We start from the raw sequence: 24,884 nt of genomic DNA, 5'->3' as shown, positions 1-24,884 counted from the left end.
AAAATGGAGGGAGGGGCGAAATAATTTCTTGTGAAAGTACGAGCAGTGGACCACATAGAGGGGTGTAATATACTCGCTCGGTATAACACATGTTAGGAGAAAAAAAAAAAAAAAAAAAAAAAAAAACCTACATAATGAGTGTGAATCACACCGATTTAGCTAGGCCTGAAAAGGGAACCCCAAAGAGCGGAAAAGGAACATTAACTCTCATTTTGTGCAATAAGGGGATATGCGTATGCACATGTATAAAAAAACATATGAGCACATAAGTATGTTCACAAATTCGCTCGGTAAGGAACCCATGTTTGCACATTTTATAGGTTCTCTTAAATATTACCAATTTTCATTTTGTCCTTTTCAAATATTGCATAATACTTTTGCAAAAATATTTGTCCAAGAATCTACAAAAGGGAAAAAAAAAAAAAAAAAAAAAAAAAAAAAAAAAGAAGACGCATTTATTCACATCGATGCATTCTCTCTGCTATTTACACACACATCTGTAGTAAACTTCTTCACGTATACATCTTTATGTGTTTTGTCTACTATTCTTACATATAAATATCTATTAGCCGAAGAAATGTTAATTGGCATGAACGCGAAGTTGCAAGGGGTCTTCAAAGCAGGGTCGACTCTGAACGAGTTAACTATGTAATCCTCCGGGGTTAATTCGTACTCCTTTTGTTCGCCTATAAAGGGGGGGGGGGGGGGGGGTAAAAAAAACACAAGTATATATAACTGCATCTATGATACTCCATTTTACAAGGCCCTTACTTCTTTTTTTTTCCTCCTCTCCTAAATGTATATTTACCATTTTCGTCACTTAGAAGGAAAGAAAATCTTTTTAGTAGTGCCCTGTTGTGGCAGGTTCTTCTAGGGTTTAACAATCTAGTTAATAAAATTAAGTCTGTAAGGTGTACATTAAAATTTTTATGTAATGTTCTTCTGTATGATGATAATTTTGAAAAAGTAGAACAAGGCAAATGGGATTATCATTTTACCTTCCTTGGGGCCAGCGATGCTTGACGTTCCTGTATCAATGACTGCTTCGCAGTAGCCACCTAACATTAGAAAGAAAGGAAATTGTAAACAAAGAATTGTCTGGATGAAGTAAATAAAACGTTAAAATGTCGCACATCCCTTTGCACTCTTATTCATCGCCATATTGTGCACACCTATATTTTTGGAACACACGTCTAGGAATACTCCATTGATTTTCAGTCCTATCTGTATTTACAACACAAGATTGAAGACAAGTCTTTATCCTTTTTTTTTTTTACTTTAATTTTTTATGCTTATGAAGAGTTTTATCAGATTACCATTTTGACTGTCCAGTATTTTCTGGACGAAACGTCAAACCAATTGATATTCTCATTGGGTTGGATAAATCTGAACGGTGGTGAGCACAGAGCGTGACAACAGTGTGCATTAAAATGTGCTTTCGCATATTCACCTAAATGTGCACCTACATGTTATTCTATGTGCGCACCTCTATATGTGCACTTAAACGTGTGAGCACTCCAATTTCTTTCCTTCTTTCCTTCCTCACTTTTGATCGTATCCCCCGAAGGTTATCGCACCATCGTCGTCCACATTCTTGGGGTAATAAATCGAGAAGACGTTTTTTTTTGACCGACCTTTTGGTATGTTCTCATAAATCAATGTTTTTCTCTTTTTATCATCTGAAATGCCTAGGCCGAATAGGCCATCGAATTCTGGATTAAAAAAAAAAAAAAAAAAAAAGGGACAGCCATTTAGAGAATCTTATACGCACATGTTGCACGAGTTAGAAATTAATCATAAATACAAAGCTATAATTTTTTTTTTTTTTTTTTTTTTTTTTTTTTCCTATTACTCATATCTGAAAAAGGATCATCGGATATATAACTGGCTACTCCAAACTCCTGGTTTTTTACCCTAAAAAGTTAACCGAACATGGGGACATAATACAGCATAGAGCCCATTTTTTATTTTACTGAACTTCTCTCCTTTGAAGAGTGTGTACATCATTTAAGTCTCTTACGTAATATCTCCTAAGTGAACATCATCAGAAACGTAAGCGATTTGTATTTTGCCTGTTCCGAAGAAAACTTCCACAGGGTTCTTTTTCTCGACTGATTTGTAATTTTTAGAAACTCTGTGATCGTATTTTCTTTTGCTCCGACAGCCCTTCGTTTGGCAGTTTTTCGACGGGATCCACAAGTTTGTACTGCCTTGACACATAAAGAAGAGATAAAAAAAAAAATATAGGCATATATATATGTTTGTGCGTGTTTGTGTTCCTTTGCAGGTTGTTGTATAGACACACCTTATGCGTTCTATCCATATATACGAATGTACATATGTGAAAATGTGTTGGTTTTCTTTTAGTGCTCCTCCCTTTTTCTTCCTAACCAGTATCAAATAGAACCTTGAACACCTGGGGGGGACTTCCAATGTATATTTCTCCAATGAATCTTTGGTAGATCAAAAAGCGGGAAGAAATGAAAAAGAAAAAAAAATAATAATAATAATAAAAATGAATAAAGCATTAATCATAGTCATATAACTTCAAACTTGGAACTCTCTAATTTTTAAATAACACATTTCGCAAAGGAGCACATCGCACATATTTCGTGTGCACCGATCTGATGTTGTAATACAGAGTGACATTTTGCGTGTTTACTGTCTGTTGATGTAATCGCCCTTGAGAATGATGGTGGAAATTCCTTCACAATTGGCAGCAGGAGAAAGTGTTTTTTTTTTTTTTTTTTTTTTTTTTTTTTCATGTAATATTTTTCTTTCTCATGATGATTTGAACTGTGCACACATGTGTGTAAAACTTACCTGGCCTGTTATACCTGGATATTCTTAAATTCTCTTTTGCAGATTTCACCCAAGGGTGAATATTAAAAATGATAAAGACAAAAATGGACAATAGGAAGTTCATTTTGTATAGTGAGAGTTACTTTAAAGTGCGGTTACAATGTCAAATTGAGAGTGCGTTTTTTTTTTTTTTTTTTTTTTTTTTTACTTTTTTTACATTACAGAACAGTACATTATCTCTCTTGAGAAACAGAAAAAAAAGTTTTATCTACCGAATGCATAAATTATTCCCTTCTTGTAAACTTCTCCTTATTTTTTAGTTTTTAACTAATCGTGGAATATGGACTGTGGCGCGCAAATGCAACATTTTTTGTGTATATACATGGACACATGGGTGAATAATAGTGCCCTCCTTTGCAACGACCAAATTGTGTACAAGGACTTCCAACGAAATTACGAGTCCAGACATTGTCTTGTTCGTTTCTGAGCTACTACAAAGAGGGGGTAGCAGAACACTGGGGATTTCATATCCCTTCTTAATCGTAACAAAATGGTAAATACTTTAATTAATTTAAGAATATACCAAAACGATTTTGCAACGGGAAAAATGCGAACGTACACGTGCCAGCTTTTACGACGTTTGGCTCCTTTGCAAATTATTTGCAATGTTTTTCTTTTATCATTTCGTATTTCCACTCTTTTTTTTTTTTTTTTTTTTTTCCCCTGCGTCGCGATGGATGGATGAATTAAAACGTCTACAAATGATATTCCGCCTTCACCGATTTTACGTATTTATAAACTTGAATGTATTTAGCGCCTTAAAAGCGTGACACCAATTTGGTCTACTCTTTTTTTTTTTTTTTGTTCGTTCATTATTGTGGGCGTATATGCAAACGCGCCATCATCCTTTTTCTCCACAAAACGAACGGTGTGCTTTACCTTCACAAAAATGGAATGTCGATATATGTATGGACATATAACTACGCACAACATTCCAAACGACCGTCACGATTGTTTAAAATTTTTTTTTTAGAGCTTTATCTGTGCGGACAGTATTTCTAATTCCCACCTTTTTATCATTTGTCTACCTGAACTTTCACCATTTTACAAGGCGTACCTACGTGAAATTGAGTCAAAGGGGTCAGTTCGCCTCATCTATTTCTTAAGGAGTCTTTTCTCATTTTAGTGAATTTATGCTTATGCAAAAGAAGAGCAAGTTATCTTTTATCTGCATTGCATTGCGGCAAATTTTACAATATTATTTTTTGCCCCGCTTTTACTTCTCCATTTTTACTCTTTTTTTTTTTTTTTTTTTTTTTTTTTCCTGTTCATGTGTAAAAATAAAAAAAACGCCACGCGTGTTTTTCCCGTGGAGCACGTATCGCGGTACTGGACAAATTTTTTTATAATACCTTCCTAAAGAAATAACAATAACATGGGGAGAGTTTTCCAGTTATTTCTACTTGGATGACAAAATTGCAGACATTTGTTTTTCTTCGAACTCTGTTTAAGTAGATTCCACGTTCAATCCTATTTTGTGTCTTTCACAAGGTACATGAGGGCTAGTTCGCATGAGGTTAGTTCGCCAAATTTTTTTGCTCCCTTCTGCGCGCGCTACTGGAGGGCAAAATTGACGCCTGCTAGTATTGTGTCCCGCGATGTGAATCCCCGTTGATTTCCCCCCATTCTTACCACGCATCCTTCTACAACTTTGTCTGTTTAAGGATTCTAATGGAGAGGCGTTTGTTCAAAAGCGCGTTTACACACATGTGTAAGCCCATATAGAAAAACACTTAAATGAATCCCCCCCTAAATACACACACATTTATGCATGGTTAGCTTCTAAAATGAGCCATACGTGACTATGCAGTGTTACCAGTCTTCACTTCAAAAAAAATAAATAAATAAAAATAAAAGAAACTGATTACAACTTGTTCATGTTGATTTAAAAAAAAGAAAATTACAAAATGGAGGAAGAAATTAGTGAAGAGTTTATAACCCTATGGATGGAGAACAAAATAAGTTTTTCAAAATATAGCTTTAAGAGCTTATGGAATAAAAGTTACAACAAGGTGGTAAAGAAATGGTTGGATAACGCGAGTAACAAAATACTGTTTATATACCTGATGGAGTGTGATGAGGAGACCAAGTTAAAATTCTCTTTTGACTTTTCTAACGAAATTATAGAAGAAACAATTCATGAATACATTTTGTTCCTAAAAATTCACAGCCAAAAAATAACACAAGACAATATAGATACCGTGGTATTATATAATAAGGTGAACTGCAAAATAAAAGAAAACATTTTAACTTTAATGGACAGAGTATTTATACCTATGCTGGACATGAAAAATAGCTCTCCGATAAACATACAAAACGATTTTAACATCACAACCATCGAATTTATGACTTACATAACACAGTTATTTTCCAAGAACCAATTAATTTACTATCCCAAATTATCAGTCGAGGAAATTCATTTGTTCTGCGCTGACAAGAATTATATTCACTTGCTAGAAAATTTAGTGAACCACTGGATTAGTGATATCCAAAAGTTGTTTAGCAATGTAAGACTGTAGGGAGCGAAAGAGAGGGAAAAAAAATTCCGTCGGGATGATATTTTTTTTTATTATTTAACTTTCTAATATACCATGGGCTCTACTCTTAAGCTGAATTATAGTAACCATGGGTAGTGTGTAATTTCAATTCACCATCGATAGAAAGTAACTTCCGTTCACCATCCTTGTGAACATTTGGATAATTAGTTAAGCATGACACACGCATAAACAGATTAGTCCAACCTTAGCAACGTTAGGCATTTTTCTTAATTCAAGAAAAAGGTGCACCTTACATTAGCACTACCTCTGCTATAGTCGCTCTGCATGAGCTTACGTGTTTCTCCTAATCCTACACCCTCTGCGCAGATATACGACAAAGAAATAAGTTACCTGACGCTGAGTGAGTATATTTCCGATGTAGAGAAAAAACATGGTATTTTAAAGGATCTCCTTGAAGAACTCAACATAGATACCATAAACTATATTTTAACCATTTTGGAGAAGAATAATTGTGCTAACATAAAAACGTACAATAGTTTGATGACACAGATAAGGGAGAAGTGCGAAAAGCTGGAAGAGAAACTGAAGGCTCTGAAAATTCTGGAAGAACCCTTTACCAATTTAAATGATGATGTCTCTATCGACCATGTGTACAACATTTTGCCAATCATTGTAAATAGACTGAAACTCATTTTTACCTTTTCGAAATATTACAAAGATTCGGATCAGATAAACAGCTTGATAACGCTTCTTTTAAATGAGTTCATTAAGAAGCTGAATAATTATATCGACCTTTCTAAGATGTACACTAGGGAGGTTAGACAATTGTCCGGGACGCTAGACGAGTGCATCAACTTTGTATTCTACTGGGACTACCTGATGGATGTGTCGTTTAACCGATCGAACGAAGGAAACTCTCCCTTCGATTCTATCATACGCCAAATGAATCTATCCAATGTAAGTGCCCATTTTAGTATATACCTACCTGTATTCCGATTTTTCCTATTTTTAGTATGTGCGTGGCTATGCAGTTCATTTGAGGGGTATTTTCCCACCTTGTGATCAGTACAATTACGCTAAATGAAGTTTTTACGTTATTATTCCTATTTTTTTTTTTTTTTAAACCCTGGCAGATAACATACTTCAAGCAGAAATGCGCGGACTTGAAAGAAATCTGCTTCGCGTGCGAGCAATTCCTGTTTTGCGTGAAGGAGGAGGATATAAAAGCACTGAGCTACGAGCACTATCACATAATCAAGAAAGGGTTCAACGACATTGAATCCACCTTCTACAATGAGCTAAATCGCATTAGGAACTTAGAGTACAACATCTTGAGCATAAGAAATAACGAATGGAGTACCGATTTTAAAAAGACAAAGGAAATAATCAAAGTGTTAGAAAGTATATTCATCAACGTAATTAAAATATCGTTTGAAAATTCCATCAACTTCGAAACAACCATTTTTCTATTTGACAAATACTACACCCTAGCGATAACGGAAAATATAAAGTCCTTCATGAATAAGAAGGTGGTAGATTTATGGACAGATTTTGTAAAATATGTAGACACGTACTCTAGGTATTTTGCTAATTTTCTGGAAAACCCATTCAACTACTTCTCCTACAACATCAGATATGAATACCACTCCTCCTGTATCATGGTAGCTAAAAATATCAGTATAAAGTTGCATCGCACTTTTGACAAACTCAATAGCCTCTTCTATCTCCCAAAGGTAAAGGAACAAGAGGTTGCGTACGAAAAGTACTACGATTTACAGAATTCAATAAATACATACATAAAACAGATTAATAACATTTGGATAAATGAGTTAAAAACAATTGCTTCAAAGAAAAACAACTCGCTTGTCAACACACTGTTGGATAACTCCATTCTGATAAAGGTGAAGGAGAAGTATCTGGAAAGTACGTACAACATGGACATAAAGAAAGTACTCTCCGAAGTAAACTTTTGGCTAAAGATTAAAGACGAAAAGATATTTCTCCCTAATGTTATTATGGAAATATCTTTTCATGAGGAGAGGCTGAAAATGTGCAAGGAATATGTAAATCGACTTGTCCGAAATTATAATAACATTTGTATGATGCTGAATAGCGACCAGTACAAAATATTCGAATACGTGCTCAGGAATATGTATTGCAATATTGAGAACACCATCTTTAAGTACAACTGGAATAAAGACAATATAAAGTTGAGTGTTCTTTTCAATTTCCTGAATGAGTGCATCCACATAAAATCCATCATTGCCACTTTCAAAAGGAACGATGAAAAAATAAAAGATATACTTAACGAGATAGAAAAAATATCCATCATATCTATTGATGATAAAAGAACCTACACACTGGAAGAATTTCAGGAGGAGCAGAACATCAACCTCGAAGGTATAAGAAGCATTTTACGAGATAAGCACACTAGCATTGTTAAAATATTAAAGGAAATTCTACTTTATATTGAAAAATATTCAAACAAAAGCTTAAATGCCTTTAAAACATATATTGCCAATATTGAGAGGAACTATCTCGAAAAGTATTTCATTTCGGTTAAAGTCTCTCTATACAATTACTATAAATTACTCACTGATAAAATTAGCAACGACGCAGTGGAGAATTACCCCTTATTTAAAATCTACGTAAAACTCAATAGTAGGAAAGAGCTCGTTTATGATTTTTCCCATCAGTCAGCCAAAAATCTCACAGACGAAATTTACAAAAAAGCGTCGGACATATTTTTTAGTTTTCCAAAATTTAGTCTAGTCATTTTCAAAAATAGACAAAAACAGGTAAAGAAGAAATTGGCCTTTGCGTTCAGCACTACAAATGCAAATGATAAGGATATACAAAACGATGCAAAAGAAAATGAGCTCAAAAAAAACGATAATAATAACCAATGTAGCAAACTACTAAGTCAAATTAACAACATCTACGTGAATTTTATGGAGAAGCTGAAGGAAAAAATAAAATGGCTCAAGCACTACAATTTGAAACTCTTGAGTTTGAATGAAGAAGACTTGTTGAATAACCTACACTCGGCTGAGGATACCATGACGTACGTCTACAACCAGATAAATGTGTTCAGGAACTTGGAGGAAAATATAAAACAGGATATCGACAAGGTGAGAAAGAAAAGGAAATCAAATAAATGAAGGGGGGGGGGATGTTCCGCCGAGGAAGGGGTCAACAAAATGAATCTGAAGGAGGCTGAGGAACATAATGGATATATACCCCTCCATGTGATGGACTGCGCAGAACCACCTCCCCACAAAATTGTGCAATTCGAATGCGATGGACACGTATTCCAATGGTGTTACGTTAGGAGTCGTTTTACCCCACCCTCAGGGGAACCTTTTTCTATTCCCTCCTGTGACACCCCCATCTTTTTGTTTTTCCCCCTTCAGGAAATCATCCTGTTCATCGAAATAAATCTGAGCACGCTAAAGAAGGAATTGCTGGCGGACTTCAAAAAATATAAAGATCTATTCCTGGATTACATAAGCGCAAAATGCAAAAAGAAGTTAGAAGAGCTATATGCCTTCTTTAAGGATAACAGCAACAATCTACTGAAAACTGCAGTGGATATAAACGACCTGAAAGAACAGAACGCCTTATTAGATCACTGCAGTAGAAACTATGGAATACATAAAAAGGAGTTAGAAAATTTAGAAGAAGATTACCTAAAGCTGATAGAATTAAAAGGTGAATTAAACGAAGATGAGATAATGAAGTTGAAGACCTCCTCCATCCTGTCAAGCAAATTTGAAGCGTTACTGAAAGAGAGCAGAACCATGTATCTGGACACTAAGGAAAAAATGAAAAATGAAATTAAGAATGCATACAACGAATTTAACAAGCTATGGCAGAAGAAGAAGTTAGTTTTTTATAAAGAAATGCCAATAAATATTGACAACAACCCGGATGACATTCTACACATGATCAGTTTTTATGAGGACGAATTGAAGAACATCAAGCAGATGCAGAATGGACTTAAGAACAAAATAAGCCTATTCAACATAGACGATGTGTGCGATGAGCAAATAAATGATATGGAAATAGACTTGAATCATTTGAAGAGCATATGGAGGATGATCAAATTTTGGCAAACGGTTTTCGACTTTGTCAAGAATGTTAGTATATTTTTCCTGCACGATATAGTGAACGACTTGCTTGCATTGGTGAGGGAATATAAAAAGGAACACCTGAGCGATACTCTAGGATTTGTACAGGAAGAGGAAGCATCCGAAAGTGATTTGGACATTTCTCGAGATGGACAGGTGGATAAGGAACCAGACGAACTGGAGATCAGCTACTCAGGAGGTTTCCAGCACAATGGACAAAAGAAGGATGAGGCAAATGCAAAGAAGGAAGAATATGGAAGGGATGATCAGATAGTTTCACAGGAAGCCAAAAATTTAAACATAAAGTTCTTCCTGAATCAGCTGAAAACAAACTTTCTTGACATTTTTGAGCAGTTCTTAATAAATATGAAAAGGAGGAACACGTGGGAGATATACAAAGAGCTAAAAAACAACGTTGGCAAGCTAAAATTTTCACTAATCCTTGTTGAAATACTAACAAACGAGTGCATGAAGTATAGGCATTTTAAAGAGATAGAAATGAAGACAAATGTTCAGTGGAATCTCAGCAACATAACCCTACATGATATCATAGAACAGAAGTTATATAAAGAAATAAAGTTTATCACAATCCTGTACAACAACGCAGAAAAGGAATTGTTCATAGAAAATAACTTAAAAAAAATTATTAACAAATATGAAAATATGAAATTGTCCATACAGAATTGTAAATCTTCTCTGTTAATTGAAGATGCAGAAAAGATTTTCAATAACATCAATGAAGATCTCTTCCTTCTTAATAATATAAAAATCTACAACTTTGATATAAATTTTTTAAAAAAAACGGAAAAGTGGGAAGGAATATTAGGCAACTTATATGACAACCTAGAAATTGTATTTTCCATTCAGAAAAAAAATGAATACTTAAAATCTATTTTGTCTTCTTCCGACGAAATGAGGCCACACCTGAATAAGGTTTACGAGCATTACAACTTGTGCAACCAGAGATTTGTCAAAATGGTTAGGACCTTCCAAAATGGGTATGTACTAGACAAGATTAACAACTGTAACAATGTGCGCACATTTTTGCAAATACAGAAGCAGCTAAACTTTATAGAGAAATCTTTGGAGAGTTATTTGGAAAAGAAGAAAAGTTCCTTTCCCAGATTTTACTTCTTATCTAATAAGGAAATTTTAGAAATACTCGGTATATACAAAAATCCAATGTTGTTGAAAAAAAAAATACAGAAAATATTTTCCTCCATTTATTCTATCGAATTTGTGTCCTCAGAAAAAAAAATGCATTTTCAAAAAAATAACTCAAAGTGTAGTGTTGCTGTACATGATTACAATAAAAACAGTGTCAGTTTTAATTACAAAAAAGGCAATCATAAAAGTAATTCCAATTTTAATAAGGATAAATGCCAAAGGGATGAATTTCCAAATATGTATGAACAGGTCATGTCAAATGTAGACAACACAGATAATAACTGTTCGTCCTATTTTGATATTTATATCTTTTCTCAATACAAAGAAAAGATAAAACTGCACAAAAAGATGAAACTGAATTATGAATCTTCAACAATTATACTAAACAAGTTGGAGGAAAATATTTTCGAAACCTTGAAACTAGATTTGGTAAATGTACAACTAGAACTGAAAGAGAAAAATTTAAAGAACTGGGTTCTGAACAATCCTCAGCAGCTTGTCTTGATAAGCAAGTGCATAAATTTTACGAACGATTATGAACACTTTCAAATTCAGATTAACAAAGGGTCACATATTTTCGTAAACCAAATGAAGAAGGAAAATCATAAGGAACTATTGTTCCTCACAGACTTGATAAAAACAATCAAGGATAAAAAAAATTACATCAAAATCAGCGCGTTGATAATTCTGGAAAGTTATTACAAAGATGTCGCAGAAAAATTGATCAAAAATAAAATAGAATGTAATGATAACTTTCTATGGATGTGTCAGCTGAAATATATTTTGTGTGAGGATGAATATGATGAGAGTTTCCCTTTTCAGAAAAGCTTCTTATCCAAAGATGTAGCGGAAAAGGGAGAGTGCGTATCTGCAGAAGATGCAGCGAAAAGTGCCTACAAAAAGGGTAACAGTAGACACGACATAGGGGAAGATTTGGCTAACGTTAAAGGTGGAACCCATGTCAGTGATGGTGCAGTTTCAACAATCAGTACAAGTGAGAGGAAGAAGAATAAAGGGCACCTCCAACTGAGCAAACCTGTCAGTAGGAAAAATGGATCCATTGCGGTGGGCAAATATACAAAACGGGAAAAGTTAAATGAATGTAAAGAGATCGGAAGAATTGGAAACCGCACAAGTGTAAATGTGATTGGTAATGCAGAGGAAGGCGCTAAAGACGTTGGGGATGTATTGCTCCTAGAAAAGGAGGAGGAGCAGGATAAGGGGGAAAATGAGGCAGACGAGGAAAAAGACGAATACGAAGATGAAGTAAAAGAGGAAATAAAATCGGGCGAAAAAGGGGAATCCGTGGAGGAGGGAAAGGAGAAGGAAGAGTACAAAGCAGAGGAGGAAGACGAAGCAGATGAGGCGGACGACGCGGAAAACGATAACAATAATGATGACGAGGAGGCAGATCAAATAGATGGGATAGACGAAGCCGAAGCGGAAATGGAGCAGAAGGAACCTCCAGCAGAAGTAGCAAAAACATTCCAAAAAGGAATTCTTTCCAAGAAAAATAAACCCGCAAAAGGTCACCCGGGAGATCCCCCCGACCATGTAGCTGGGAAGGATATACTCAAGACAGATAATTTAAACGCAAGTGATCTAGCCAACAAAAATAACAAACAATTCAAGTATCTTAGAACGATAAATCTGATGATAAATAAATCTATGACCTTATATTTACACTATTTTAATAACAAGAGAAAGTATGCCTATGAGTACCAAGGAAATACAAATAGGTTAGTCATCACCCCTTTAACCGAAAAGTGCTTCTATTCCTGCTTGTTTTCCTTAGACAATTTTTTTGTGAATGCTATCAAAGGAGAAACGGGTGTTGGAAAGAGTGAGACCATAAAAGATTTTAGCAGAATGTTTGGCACGAATATCATTTCGATAAATTGCAACAATAATAACACGTCCAAATATATAGGAAATATTTTATCAGGAATTCTGCAGTCAGGGTTCTGGTGCTGTTTTGACGAATTTAACAGAATAGATGAAAGTGTAATCGTTATCGTGGTTGAACAATTTAGATGCATCAAGCACATCATGCAAAAGTTCCATTTTGACAGTACCTGCGAGGAAGATCAACAGGAATATATGAATTACGAGGACATATCTTCTTACCATCAAATGGCAAAATGGAGACCAACTATTAGTTCAGATAAATTCGGTAATCACTTATTGAATACGCATTGTAGTGAAGCAAAGGAAGTTTCGTCCAATCATGAGGAGAAAAGGAACGTTTCTCAATTTGGCGTAAGGGTAAATTCCAAGGAGGCGAATTCTATAGCCCCACTGAACAAACCAGGTGGTGATAAATCAAGTGAGTGTTGCAAGTCGAGAGATTTTTCCGACACACACAAAGGGGGAAACACGAATGGATGTGGTATTAGCTGTGGAAAGGCCCAAAGAAGCATTCCCCCGGATAGCCACTCAACAGCAACACGGAACGAAGAGGCCTTCTTCGAAGGGCAAAATATTAAGGTAAAAAAAAACTGCTCCATATATCTTACGCTGTGCAAAAACAATGACAACTGCTTGTACTCTCTAGAAAATTACAATAGCGTGATTCAGGAATTCTCCTTTAAGCCCCCCAATTTTCATCTGATTTGCCAATTTTCTCTAATCTCCATTGGATTTAAAAACGCAAAAAAGTTGTCAAAAAAAATCAACATCTGCTACAGTCTACTATACGAGTTCCTGTCTAAACAGGAACAATACATAATTGACTTGAGGGAAATAAAGAAGTTTTTAAATTTAGTTTCCGAAGATTTTATCTCGAATAATAAGATAAAAAGTGAAGAAGAAATTATATATGATGCCATGGTGGAGGTAAACCAATCCAAATTGTTGAAGGATGATCTGGACATCTTTTACAATTTCCTTAAGGAATTATTCCCACTAGTAAAAAAGAGAGCAGAAAAAAACAAAAGTAATGACATCTCTGTGAAAATTATAACAGACATTATGAGCAATATGGGTTATACCATAAATGACTACTACATAAATAGCATTTTAAAATTGCATAAAATTAAAAAAACGAATAAAGGAATTGTCTTAGTGGGAAAATCTTGTACAGGAAAAACGAGCATAATTAATATTTTCAAACATTACTGCGAGATTGCTAGAAATGCGAACGTTGTAAGAGGAGGTAATCTGAATTGGATAGAAGATGATAACAAAGATGGGAAATTCCTACACCCTGGAGGGAAGGTCAAGGAAGTTGCCCCCTACAACAGTGGGGGTTATGGCACCACCAACCATGGTGAGATAAATCACGCCATCGACGATTTTGCCTATATTAATCAAATAAATAATGTCCCATCTAATGCCTCATTGAACAGTAAGGGAACATACGAAAGCTACAATTTGCTCTACCCGGTGAACCTCTTCTCTAATAAGTACAAAAATCAAGGGAACGCAAACATGATGGGAAAAAATAATAGCAACAACAGTGCCAGCCAGAGCACCAACCAAAGCATCGGCCACAATAGCCTCAGCGGAAGTGTTAAACGATTAAGCAAAATCAGCAGTGCATATTCTATGCAGAGTAAAAATTCCACAGGAGCACTACTGGATTTTGCAGGCAAATATAAGAAGAATGTCCACACGAATGAGTATTGCATAGATATAACTGTCTTTAACCCTATGTCGACAGATGTGAAGAAGTTGTATGGGTACTACAACTCCGAAAAGGAGGTGTACGAAGATGGTATTTTGTCCCTAATAATGAAAAGGCTATTCGAGAATAATAACAATTTGAACGAGAAGTGGTTGATCCTGGATGGACCATTGGACATCTTAACGACTGAGCCGTTGCACTCTCTATTGGATGAAAACAAAGTGCTAACATTAATAAACGGAAATAGAATAAAATTTGCAGATAATGTGTTTATATTCTTTGAAATTGAAAATTTAAAAAATTGTGCCCCCTCCTTTATTAGTAGATCGAAAATTGTCTACATGAATGAAGAAGAATTTAACTACGAGTGGCTTATCGAGAGTTATTTACAGAGCAATTTCTCCAATGTAGAGGAAAAAAATCTCGTACAGGGTTTTTTCAACAAATATATAAAAAAAATTATGAACGCTAAGCGGAATAAGTATAACCTAATTATCGACGTGAGCGACGCGAATGTTATCATATCCATCTGTCAGCTCTACGACATGCTCTGTAATTTGTATGATAAGAATTTCCCAAAAAATCTTAACCCTTCCTTATGCCTAGAAAAATTATTTCTACAATCAATTATTTACACCTTCTCCAATATTCTGTGCCCTCAAAGTAAAAGATCTCTAGATATACTGATCAAGAGCATAGATAAAAACTTCCCACATATGCACACCATTTTTGATTACATAATTAGTAAGAACAACTTTAACTGGGTTCTATGGGATGAGCTGATCACCACGAATCATAACTTCTTACCGAACGTGAAGGAGAAGTTTTTCTCCTACGATAATTACAACTTTTGTAAAAATGATAGTTCCATGAAATATATGAGCATGAATCAACTGAGTGAAACAATCAATCCTGAGACTGATTTTAACAAATTCTTCATGAGCAGCAATTTGCACGTTAGCAAGAATTTTAACAAGTACACTATAAACTATAACAACCTCTTCAGTGATGACCATAATAAAAATACTCTAAACGGTTATCAGCCTTATCACACCAATTTTCTACATACAAAGACAAACAACATGAATGATGCCAGTATGCTAGAGAATTATCACATGTTTAGCGACTACTCTAAGGACAACATATATTCGAATAATAATTACCTGGATTCAGACCTCTTCAACACCTACAGCAAAAATAATATGTCTAACAATTATTTCTCAGATAATAGCTTCTCAAATAACAACTTTTCTGATAATTTATTATCCTATAGAAATAATAAAAGAGAAAAAAATAACTTCCAGAACGAACAACATGAGGAAAACTACAGTGTGCTCAATGATAATTTTATCGAAAGCTATAATAAGTCTTCTCTGAAAAATATTTACAACCAGAAAGATAATCTTACACAGAATGGGACAGAGAAAACCAAGGAGAAATATTTCCACCAAAAGTTCAATGATAATATATTTATAGAAAATGTAGAATCATTAAGGAAAAAAAATATCATCAACATTTTAATGTACAACAAAAAAAATGTTCTCCTAATTGGAAATAAATTTAGCGGAAAAACCTTCTTCATGAAATATAATATTTTACCCTATATGAAGGAAGACATATCTAGTTATTACACCTTCATTTCGAAGCTATGCAATTCAAGCAAGCTGGAAAAAAAAATTGAAATGAATGTCGAAAAGAAGTGTAGAAATATATATAAACCGCTCGGGAATAAGAAGTGCCTGTACTTCATTCTCGATGACTTGAACAATCTGCAAAAGTATGATTCCTCTGGGTTGGACTACTTCTCCGATGGTAACGTGAACCATCACAGCAGCGGAAGAAATGCCCTCTTCGACTTCAACATCAACAGGAAGTGTATTTCCAAGAATAACAACCTTAATGGAGACAATGCGCAGATACCAAACGAAAGCGAGAAAAACGGAAGTTGTATGAATAACACAAGCGTCTTTGAGTTTCTGAACCAATTCATTGATTACAACATGTACTATAATAAGGACAACGGGTCTGTTAAAAATGTGGAGAATTTATTTTTCTTTCTGATATATGGAAATAACAGAAAATGTGCTTCCACCTTTAACAGGAAATTGATCAACCGACTACACGTGGTGCATCTGAACGAGATGGACGAAGCGTGTATGAAAAATACTTTCCACGTTTTCTTAAGACATAAATTTTCTAATTTCCATGAAGTCATAAAGAATTTGGCCGAACCTCTCTCCTCGTCCACTATAAAACTCTTTTTCGATGCTGCCAAATATTTCAAAGCAAACTTGAATTGCTATCATTACTTTTTCCACTTGAAGCATATATTTAAAATAATGAAAGGCTTGTACCTTTCGGAAGCTCCCATATATGAAGAGAAAGAAAGTGTACTAAGACTGTGGGTTAATGAATGCTTTCGCTCTCTTGGGGATCAACTAATTTTAAAAAATGAAAGGAGAAAATTTAAAAGCATTTTAAAAAATATACTACATAAGAAATTCTACGTGGTTTATAATTACCTCTTCCCAAAGAAGAAGACCTCTTATTTCTGCTCCTACAATTTTCATGATACGAAAAATGAAAACCCATACTTCTTCTACCAGCCTGTGTCCAATGAAAATGTCCTCATCGAATTTTTCAGGGGAGTTGTATCTTCTTACAACACTTTTATTCTGTGCTCTTATGATAGGAAGAAAAATGAGTACTTCAAAAGTAACGAAGCAGACGTGGTTGACGCCGGGAAGAAGGGCACTCCTTCTCGCAGCGCGCAGAGGCCACCCCCCTCCAGAGAAAACAGCCTTTATGAAATGTTCCAACATGCGGACGACTACGCTGTGGGAAGTAACTATGAAAATGCGGAGATAAATGGCTTCATAGATGGAGAGACAAATGGCTTTCTCGGTGGACAAGGAAATGACTTGGTGAAAGGTGAACCAAGTGAGCACCCTATGAACGCCTCGCTGGAGAAATCGCAGAAGATGTCCCAAGAAATAGCCGCACTTGTCAGCAAGAACGACAACGATTTCAATAATATTTGCACCCCCATCAATTTTATACTCTTTAAAGAGGCCATGATAAATATATGTAAATTTTCTCGAATCCTTCTCTTCGAAAATGAGCACTTCATATCTATTGGAGACAGCGGGCCTGGAAAATTCACGTGTTGCCTAATTGCCTGTTTTATATATCAAATAAAAGTTCATGTGATTAAAAATTTTCACTATGGAAATGGAAATGTTGGGAATTGGGGCGATGAAGGTGGAGATGGCTTGCTCGATGGGGTACACGATGTTCGTGGACAGAATATGAAGGGAGCTCCCCTAGCTGTAACTATGAACAATGAGAAGGGGAAAGGAAGTCACGTAAGCGAGGTGAATGGAGAAAAAGGAATTCATGAAGCATCGGAAGGGGGAGAAACACAGATAGTTGTTCAAGCACTTGAAGGGGGAACTACAGGGGGAGAGAACTCGCACGGGGAGTATATTCCAGAGGAAGGACAAAACAAAAAGGAAAATCAGACAAACCATGTCGTAAACACAATGGAGAGGAATACAATTGTTGTGGAAAAAGACGAAGCGAACAAATTTCACTCCAACCTGATAAGCGGAAAGAAAGGTGTGTCCATAATAGAAAAAATAAAATGTAATTATTTCATAAAAAAATTTAAAGAAGCCATTTTCAATTGCTATAAAAAGGAAAAAAGGTGCGTTCTATACTACCTAGACGATAACATGAGTGATGACATTTTGGAATTCCTGCACGAGATTTATAGTAACGTCAATATAATTAACATATTTAACAGTGAAGAAATAGCGTACTTGAAAAACATCTTCCTCCAAAATGATATCGGCTTCAAGAACTTCGACACGCTAAGCGAAATGATGGAAGAATTGATTAAGACAAATTATCACTACGTTTTATTTACCACACTGAAGAGTAAAATGTTCAGAAAAATATCCAACGAATATAATGTTATCCTTAAGCAGTCTACAGTTAACTACTTCTGCTCATGGAAAAATGTTTCGTACAATATAATTGCACAAGAGATGCTCAAAAAGTATAACCTAAATGTGGACGTGTTTAGCAAGCTACACAACATGGCATTGAAGATGTTCGAATGTGTCTTACACCATTTGGAGGAAAAACTAGACAGAGAAAAAAAAGAAAAAATTTTCTTCCTCAACGAGTTTAGCAACCACACAAACTTTAGCAACTATGAGCAGTGTAAAAACGCAAGTGATAAAAATTTTGGTATGCCAAAACTCGATGAACAGAATAGGAGATACGAAAAGAACTCCACACTAACCAAGTCGAAAAATGCTCTACTGGAAGAAAACAAACAATCCATGGAGATTAAAAACAGCCTGAAAATGAATACCAAGGAAAGCTGCCATATGAACTCCAACCAGACCAAGATCATCATGCAGAGTAAGAAGACAATTACCGAGGGAGCGGAAGAAAACGATGTAGATGGGGAAAATAGAAATGAAGAAGAAACAGAGAATAATATAAAATATATTAGAAACTCCAAAATTGTAGAAGACAAACTGAACATCCAAAAGTATATAAATTTTAAACACTTCTTCAACTTTTTACAATTTTTCGAAAAGTTATATAAAAGAAAATTTGAAGAAACGAATAAGCAGGAGAAGAAAATTAACATAGCGCTGAGTAAATTGGCTGAGGCGAGGAACGAAATTCAAGAAATGCATATTCAGCTAAGTCTACAAAAGGAAAACATATCAAAAAAACAAACCGAATGCACACAACTGCTGAAAGAAATAGAAGAAAAGAAAGAAGAATCTAATGAGAAGAAGAAGAAAATACAAGAAGATAGCATTCGAATATCGAGTGTCGAAATAGAGACGCAAAAATTAGCCGAAGATGCGAGGAAAGATTTACAAAATGCAATTCCAGAACTTGAAGTTGCCACTCAGTCACTTGAACAGTTAGACAAAAAAAGCATATCAGAAGTAAAGGCGTATACGAAACCACCTGATGTAGTCATGCAAACTTTATCAATCGTTATGATAATTTTGAATAAAACTCCAAGTTGGGAGCAGGCGAAAATTGAACTAGGAGATGCTAATTTTTTAAACAAATTAAAATCTTTCGATAAAGATTCCATATCTGATAAGACGCTTAAAAAAATTGAAAAGTTTACCAAAAATCCGATATACTCTCCTAAAGCGGTTAAGAAGGTTTCCTCTGCTACTGGTGCATTGTGCATGTGGGTTCACGCCTTAAAAATGTATGCACAAGTGTACAGGGAAGTAGCACCCAAGAGGTTGCGCCTCAAGTTGGCTGAAGAGTTGCTTAGCAAAAATAGGAAGGAGCTGGAATTAACCATGGAGCAGCTAAACCAAATTGAAAAAAATTTACAACACCTACAGGAACAACATAACGAAAGCACGAAAACGAGTGATGAACTTAGCAGATCATATGAAGAATCTTGTCAAAGGATTGAAAATGTAGAAAAATTTTTCCTCAATTTAATGGATGAAAAAAACAGATGGGAAAAATACGTTAAAGATAATGAACGAGTTAGGAAGAGTATATATGGAGAGTCAATCTTGTCTTCTTTTTTTCTGGTTTACACTGGTTTGCTGAATTATGAAGATCGGAAATTTTTAATTTATGATGCGTGCCTGAATTTGTTGATTCGAAATCACATTTTTGTCAACACCAATTTTAATGTCGTCGATTATTTTATTGATCCCATCCAGTCTCTAGAATTTAGAAACAATTTTTTATCTAACGATATATACATGAAGGAAAACTCCATATTAATTAACAACAACTTTCTCGCCACTCTGATAGTGGATCCTCATTACCAGGCTGCCAACTGGATTAGGAGGAGTTACCTCAATAATGGAAAATCTATTGTCTTTTCTGATTTTCATTCTTCAGACATATTTTTTAAAATCATTCATTGTATGAATACTGGAACTTCGCTACTGATTAACTATATCAATGAGGACTTGGAGGAAATTCTCCTTTTAACAATAAAGAAATATAACAAGTTCATTTTCGATAGAGAGAACAGTTCGATTTCGGATGATCATCAGTGCCAATCTGCAAATGACGCTTTGATAAGGGAGTACGCTAAGAGGAAGAAGCAACTACAGGATGATTTCGGGGCAAATCACAAAGGTGGTGCGAACAATGGTGGAGGAGGCGCAGTTAGTGCCTTTGGACAAGTTGGCCCAGTTAACGGAGCTAGCGTAGCGAACGGTCCAAGCGGAATGGGAAGGATGACCTACGAGGAGAAACTGTACCGAATGAAGTTGCAGCTTTTGGATGGAATAAACATCAACAGAAACTTCAAGCTGTTTCTCGTGTCTAACAAAAACTGCTTCAGTCTGGAATCAACCTTTTATACACTCACGACGGTTATCGTATTTAGTCTGAACAAAGAATCCCTGGACAACATTCTGCTAAATGTAATAATTATGAATGAGGAGAAGAATTTAGAAGAGGAAAATAAAGAGTGTCTTATGCGTCTAATTCGTGTAAAAAAGGAAATCATCAAATTAGAAAACAACATACTAGAACATATAACAAAAAGTGAAAAAAAAATTACAGAAGATGACGAACTGATTAATATTCTCCTACAGTCCAAATCAGAAATTGACGAAAAAAATGGACAACTAGAAGAAGTATATGATACCATTAACAGAATGAATATGAATAAAAATATGTTTAAACCGCTAGCCAAAAAAGTAGCTATTTTATTTACCATACTTAATGACTTGAAGTATGTTAATAATTATTATCAGTTTTCTCTGGAGCATTTTATTTCCTTCTTTACCTACTTCATGAAAATTTTCAAAAAAAATAATAAAATATCCTCTAGCTCTACTACGGAAAGGCAAGAAATTCTGTTCAGCAATTACTTCTTTGAATTTTTGAAATATACTAAAGTATCCCTTGCTAATAAGCACCACCTTTTTTTTGTGTTTTACTCCTTGTGCAAAATTATGATTTTAGAAAATAAAATTTCTCAGGAGGATTATGAATTCTTCACCTTTGGAAGTGAGGCAACTAATGAACAGGTGCACACACGATATATGAAGAGACTCCTCCAGGAGAATAGCCACAGGGGGAAGGGGGATGACCATGCGGGTACACACAATGGTAAGAAAGGGGCTAAGCGCAAGGGCAAAAACGCATCCAAGCGTGTGGTGAGCAAGTCTGCCACAGGAGAAGACATTTCCAATTCGAACAATTATGCGGAGGGAGAAGACGACGAACCTGACGATGAAGATGATGAAAACGAGGAGGATGACAACGACGAGAATGACGTGGACGAAATTGACGTGGAAGAGATTGACATGGATGAGGAAGGACAAGACAATGATGAAGAAGAAGCTGATGATGACGGAGACGATTCTAACCGCGAAGGGGAAAACCTAGACGGTAGTGAGTGCAGCGAAACGGGAGAACACGCTAAGAAAAGTGCGCGAAAGGCGGACGAAAGTGGACCCAAAAAAGACGAAAACGAACCGGAAGGGAAAACCAACCTGGAGGAAAACAAAAGGAATAACAACGATGGAGGAAAAGACAAATTAAAGGAAAACTCCAAAACGATAAATAACAAAAGGAAAAAGCAAAACAAAAAGAAAAAGTATAATTCAAATAATCAAATGCCAAAAGATTATCAAGAAGAGGATCATTTTAATGAGTACTCAGAATATGATGATAGAAACAGTAATTGCGCAGAATCAATTGATGTTAAATATACAGATATGATTAATCCAGGAAATGATTGGATAAGTGATGAAAAGTGGAGATACTTACTACACATTGAGAGGTTGAAAAACTTCGAAGGATTTATCAACTCATTTGTTAAGTCCATCAGAGAATGGAGAAGATGGTTCAATTTTTTGGAAGTAGAAAACTATGTACTTCCAGACGAATGGGAATTTAATTTGAATTCTTTTCAAAAATTAATTATCATCAAAATTTTAAGACCAGACAGATTAAATAAAGCAATAGAAAATTTAGTGTACGCTAATATCTCCTACAACGATATTCAGGTGGATCATATGAACTTTGAATTTATTTTGAGAGCATCCAATAATATGGACCCTTTGACTATTATTTACAAAAATAATTTTGACCCCTTCCAATATGTGTATAATTACGCTCTTGAGAATAACCAAAAGTTGAAAAATTTAACTCTAACAGATCAGAACATTCACTTTGTATACCACTACTTGAGGGATGCCATGGAGAAGGGACATATTCTCTTCATTTCTAACCTGCACAACTCGGTTCAGAATTTACATAAGCTAGCCAAAATTATCGAAAATGTACTAAGCATCAGTTCTACATCGGGTCTAACACTCAGCACGAGCTCCGATGAAATTGGCTCTGATGCAAACACCGTTGGACTTACCAACACAGCGAGTGAACAGCGAGAGGAAATCTCTAAATTGGAAGAAACAGAAAAGGATTCCACAGAAGGGGGAAATCACCTGGAAAATGTGCAAGTAGACGACGGACATATGAACCGTTTGTCCAGTTCTGAAAAAGCTGATTCCTTGCCGTACAATGCGTTGATAGACGAGGAGTATGGAAGTAGCCCCGGTGGAAACACCCTCGGGAATGATATCCAACTGTTGGAAGGAGGTAACCATGGAAAGATACCAGTGCATCCAAATTTCCGCCTCTTCTTATCCTGTCTGCCGAGTGAGAAATTCCCGACGGAATTATTGCAGAAAAGCATCATCGTCATTTTGGAAGAGCCACCCAATGTAAAGAAGAGCATATCCATTTTGTTCAAAGAGCAATGGGAATTGGAAGAAAATAAAAACATTCAGTTAAACAAATATAAGAAGTTGTTACTGAGCTTGTTCTGGTTTCATTCTATTCTTAACAATAGGAAAAAGTTTTACAACTTGGGATGGAACAGCGAAAATTATTTTTTCAACAACAAGGATATCATGTTGAGTAAGTACATTTCGCAAATATTCTTCAACAAAAATGTTAAAGAAATATACTGGCCTTACTTCCACTACTACATTTGTGATATTATATATGGTTCTAAAATTAATGATTCCTTTGATAAAGAGCTCCTAAATATATATGCAAATGAATTTTTCAACAACAATATATTTAAGGGGAAGTATATATTTTCCAACTGCTCAAATTATTACCTACCTAACGATGTTATGAGTGAAAAAGTATTGAATAATTACTTGAAAGAAATTCCACATAATGATAGCGTAGAAATATTTGGACAGAAGACATGTGCAGAAATTCCTTTCAATACAATTGCTTCTGAAGGAATTATTTCTCTTTTCTTTCACGTAAATTCTCTGCACCGCAATCAATACCATTTCCATAATGCGAGGTCGAATCATGTTAATGAGAAGGAGGTCTATTCCTTTACGAAGATGCTTCTACAGGGCATGCCTCACGAGATCTATGTGGACGATTTGATGAAAAAGCAGTGCATGCAGGAGCAGTACGTTTACACCAACCTCATGTGCCAGGAGATTTACAAGCACAACTTGGTTCTGCGCAAGGTGCGAAGGTCCATAGGGAAGGTGCAGTGTGGTACGTCATGTGGAGAGCATCTAATCAGGTGCACCTAGCCCGGCGCACTCACAACCTGTTGCATTTTACCAGGTACATCACGCACTTCTAACCCATGTCCATATCCCCTCCCCCCCCTGCAGCGCTCAAAGGTGAAACCGTGATAAACAAACAAATTTACAAAACCATCAGATATCTTAGTGACGGATTAGTGCCAAACTCCTGGAAGGCATTTTACATATCGAAAAAAAATCTACTTCCCTTTTTTGAAGATTTAAACGAAAGAGTGAACCAGCTAAACGAGTGGAGCATCAACGGGGCATTGACAGTTCATTGGCTTGGAGGATTCTGTAACCCCAGAAGTATCTTAAAATATATTTTATATGAATACTCAAAAAAGAATGACATCAGCCATGATTTAATCACGTTTGAATTTACTTCGATAAACAAATCGGATGAAATTAAAATCAAGAGCAGAAGCATTGAGGAGGGAATTTACATAAAGAAGTTAATTTTGCAGGGCGCTAAATGGGATTTCATCAGCCAGACGCTAATGGAGACCGACAATAACAATTTGTACTTTATCATTCCGACTGTGTATCTCAAGGTTGTATTAAAAAAGAAAAGCAAAGAGGACAACGACATTTATTATTGCCCCTTGTACATGTGTCAAGAGAAGAACGTCGTGGACGTTAGGGAGAACTACCTGATGAAGGTGAGTTTTTGCGCAACTGGTCCTTTCGATTCGATCGAAAGTTGGTTCGATTGCACTACACCCAAGTGGAACCGTTTGCGCCGACTCAGCTACGTGCAACAGGGACCCTGTAAAGTTGTGTCCATAGGCGCATCAAAAGTGCAAGACGCGCATACGGAACGTCTGTTGCGTTTGCGCAGGACAGCAACAAATATATCTTTCCTTACAATTTTTCCATTCTTCCCATTTTTCCCATTTTTTGCCGCATGCTGTTTTCACAGGTTGGACTACGCACAGGATCGAAAAACCCATCCGAGTGGGGCAAGCTGGGCGTGCGTTTGTTTTTAACGAACGAATGTTAA

The 24,884-nt window shown here is 35.6% G+C and overlaps 2 protein-coding genes across 2 annotated transcripts; one reads left to right on the top strand and one right to left on the bottom strand.

Annotated features, from left to right (window-relative positions):
- Nucleotides 1–145: 145 nt before the first annotated feature.
- On the bottom strand, nucleotides 146–2,926 carry PKNH_1215800 (plasmepsin VIII, putative; the record flags this gene model as incomplete). Its single annotated transcript, XM_002260173.1, has 13 exons — nucleotides 146–165; nucleotides 338–401; nucleotides 553–686; nucleotides 809–904; nucleotides 999–1,058; nucleotides 1,173–1,224; nucleotides 1,317–1,386; nucleotides 1,547–1,712; nucleotides 1,853–1,914; nucleotides 2,021–2,210; nucleotides 2,392–2,453; nucleotides 2,663–2,705; nucleotides 2,824–2,926. 13 exons carry the CDS (start codon nucleotides 2,924–2,926, stop codon nucleotides 146–148), a joined length of 1,122 nt encoding a protein of 373 aa, XP_002260209.1.
- A 1,843-nt stretch (nucleotides 2,927–4,769) lies between these two features.
- PKNH_1215700 (dynein beta chain, putative) lies at nucleotides 4,770–24,884 on the top strand (the record flags this gene model as incomplete). The annotated part of the gene is made up of 6 exons (XM_039114029.1): nucleotides 4,770–5,369; nucleotides 5,727–6,317; nucleotides 6,494–8,491; nucleotides 8,774–23,849; nucleotides 23,972–24,543; nucleotides 24,804–24,884. 6 exons carry the CDS (start codon nucleotides 4,770–4,772, stop codon nucleotides 24,882–24,884), a joined length of 18,918 nt encoding a protein of 6,305 aa, XP_038969805.1.

This window comes from Plasmodium knowlesi, assembly GCF_000006355.2.
Source record: "Plasmodium knowlesi strain H genome assembly, chromosome: 12".
NCBI classification, from domain to species: domain Eukaryota; phylum Apicomplexa; class Aconoidasida; order Haemosporida; family Plasmodiidae; genus Plasmodium; species Plasmodium knowlesi.
The sequence above is the reverse complement of the archived record's forward strand: the minus strand, read 5'-3'. Positions and strand labels throughout refer to the sequence as shown.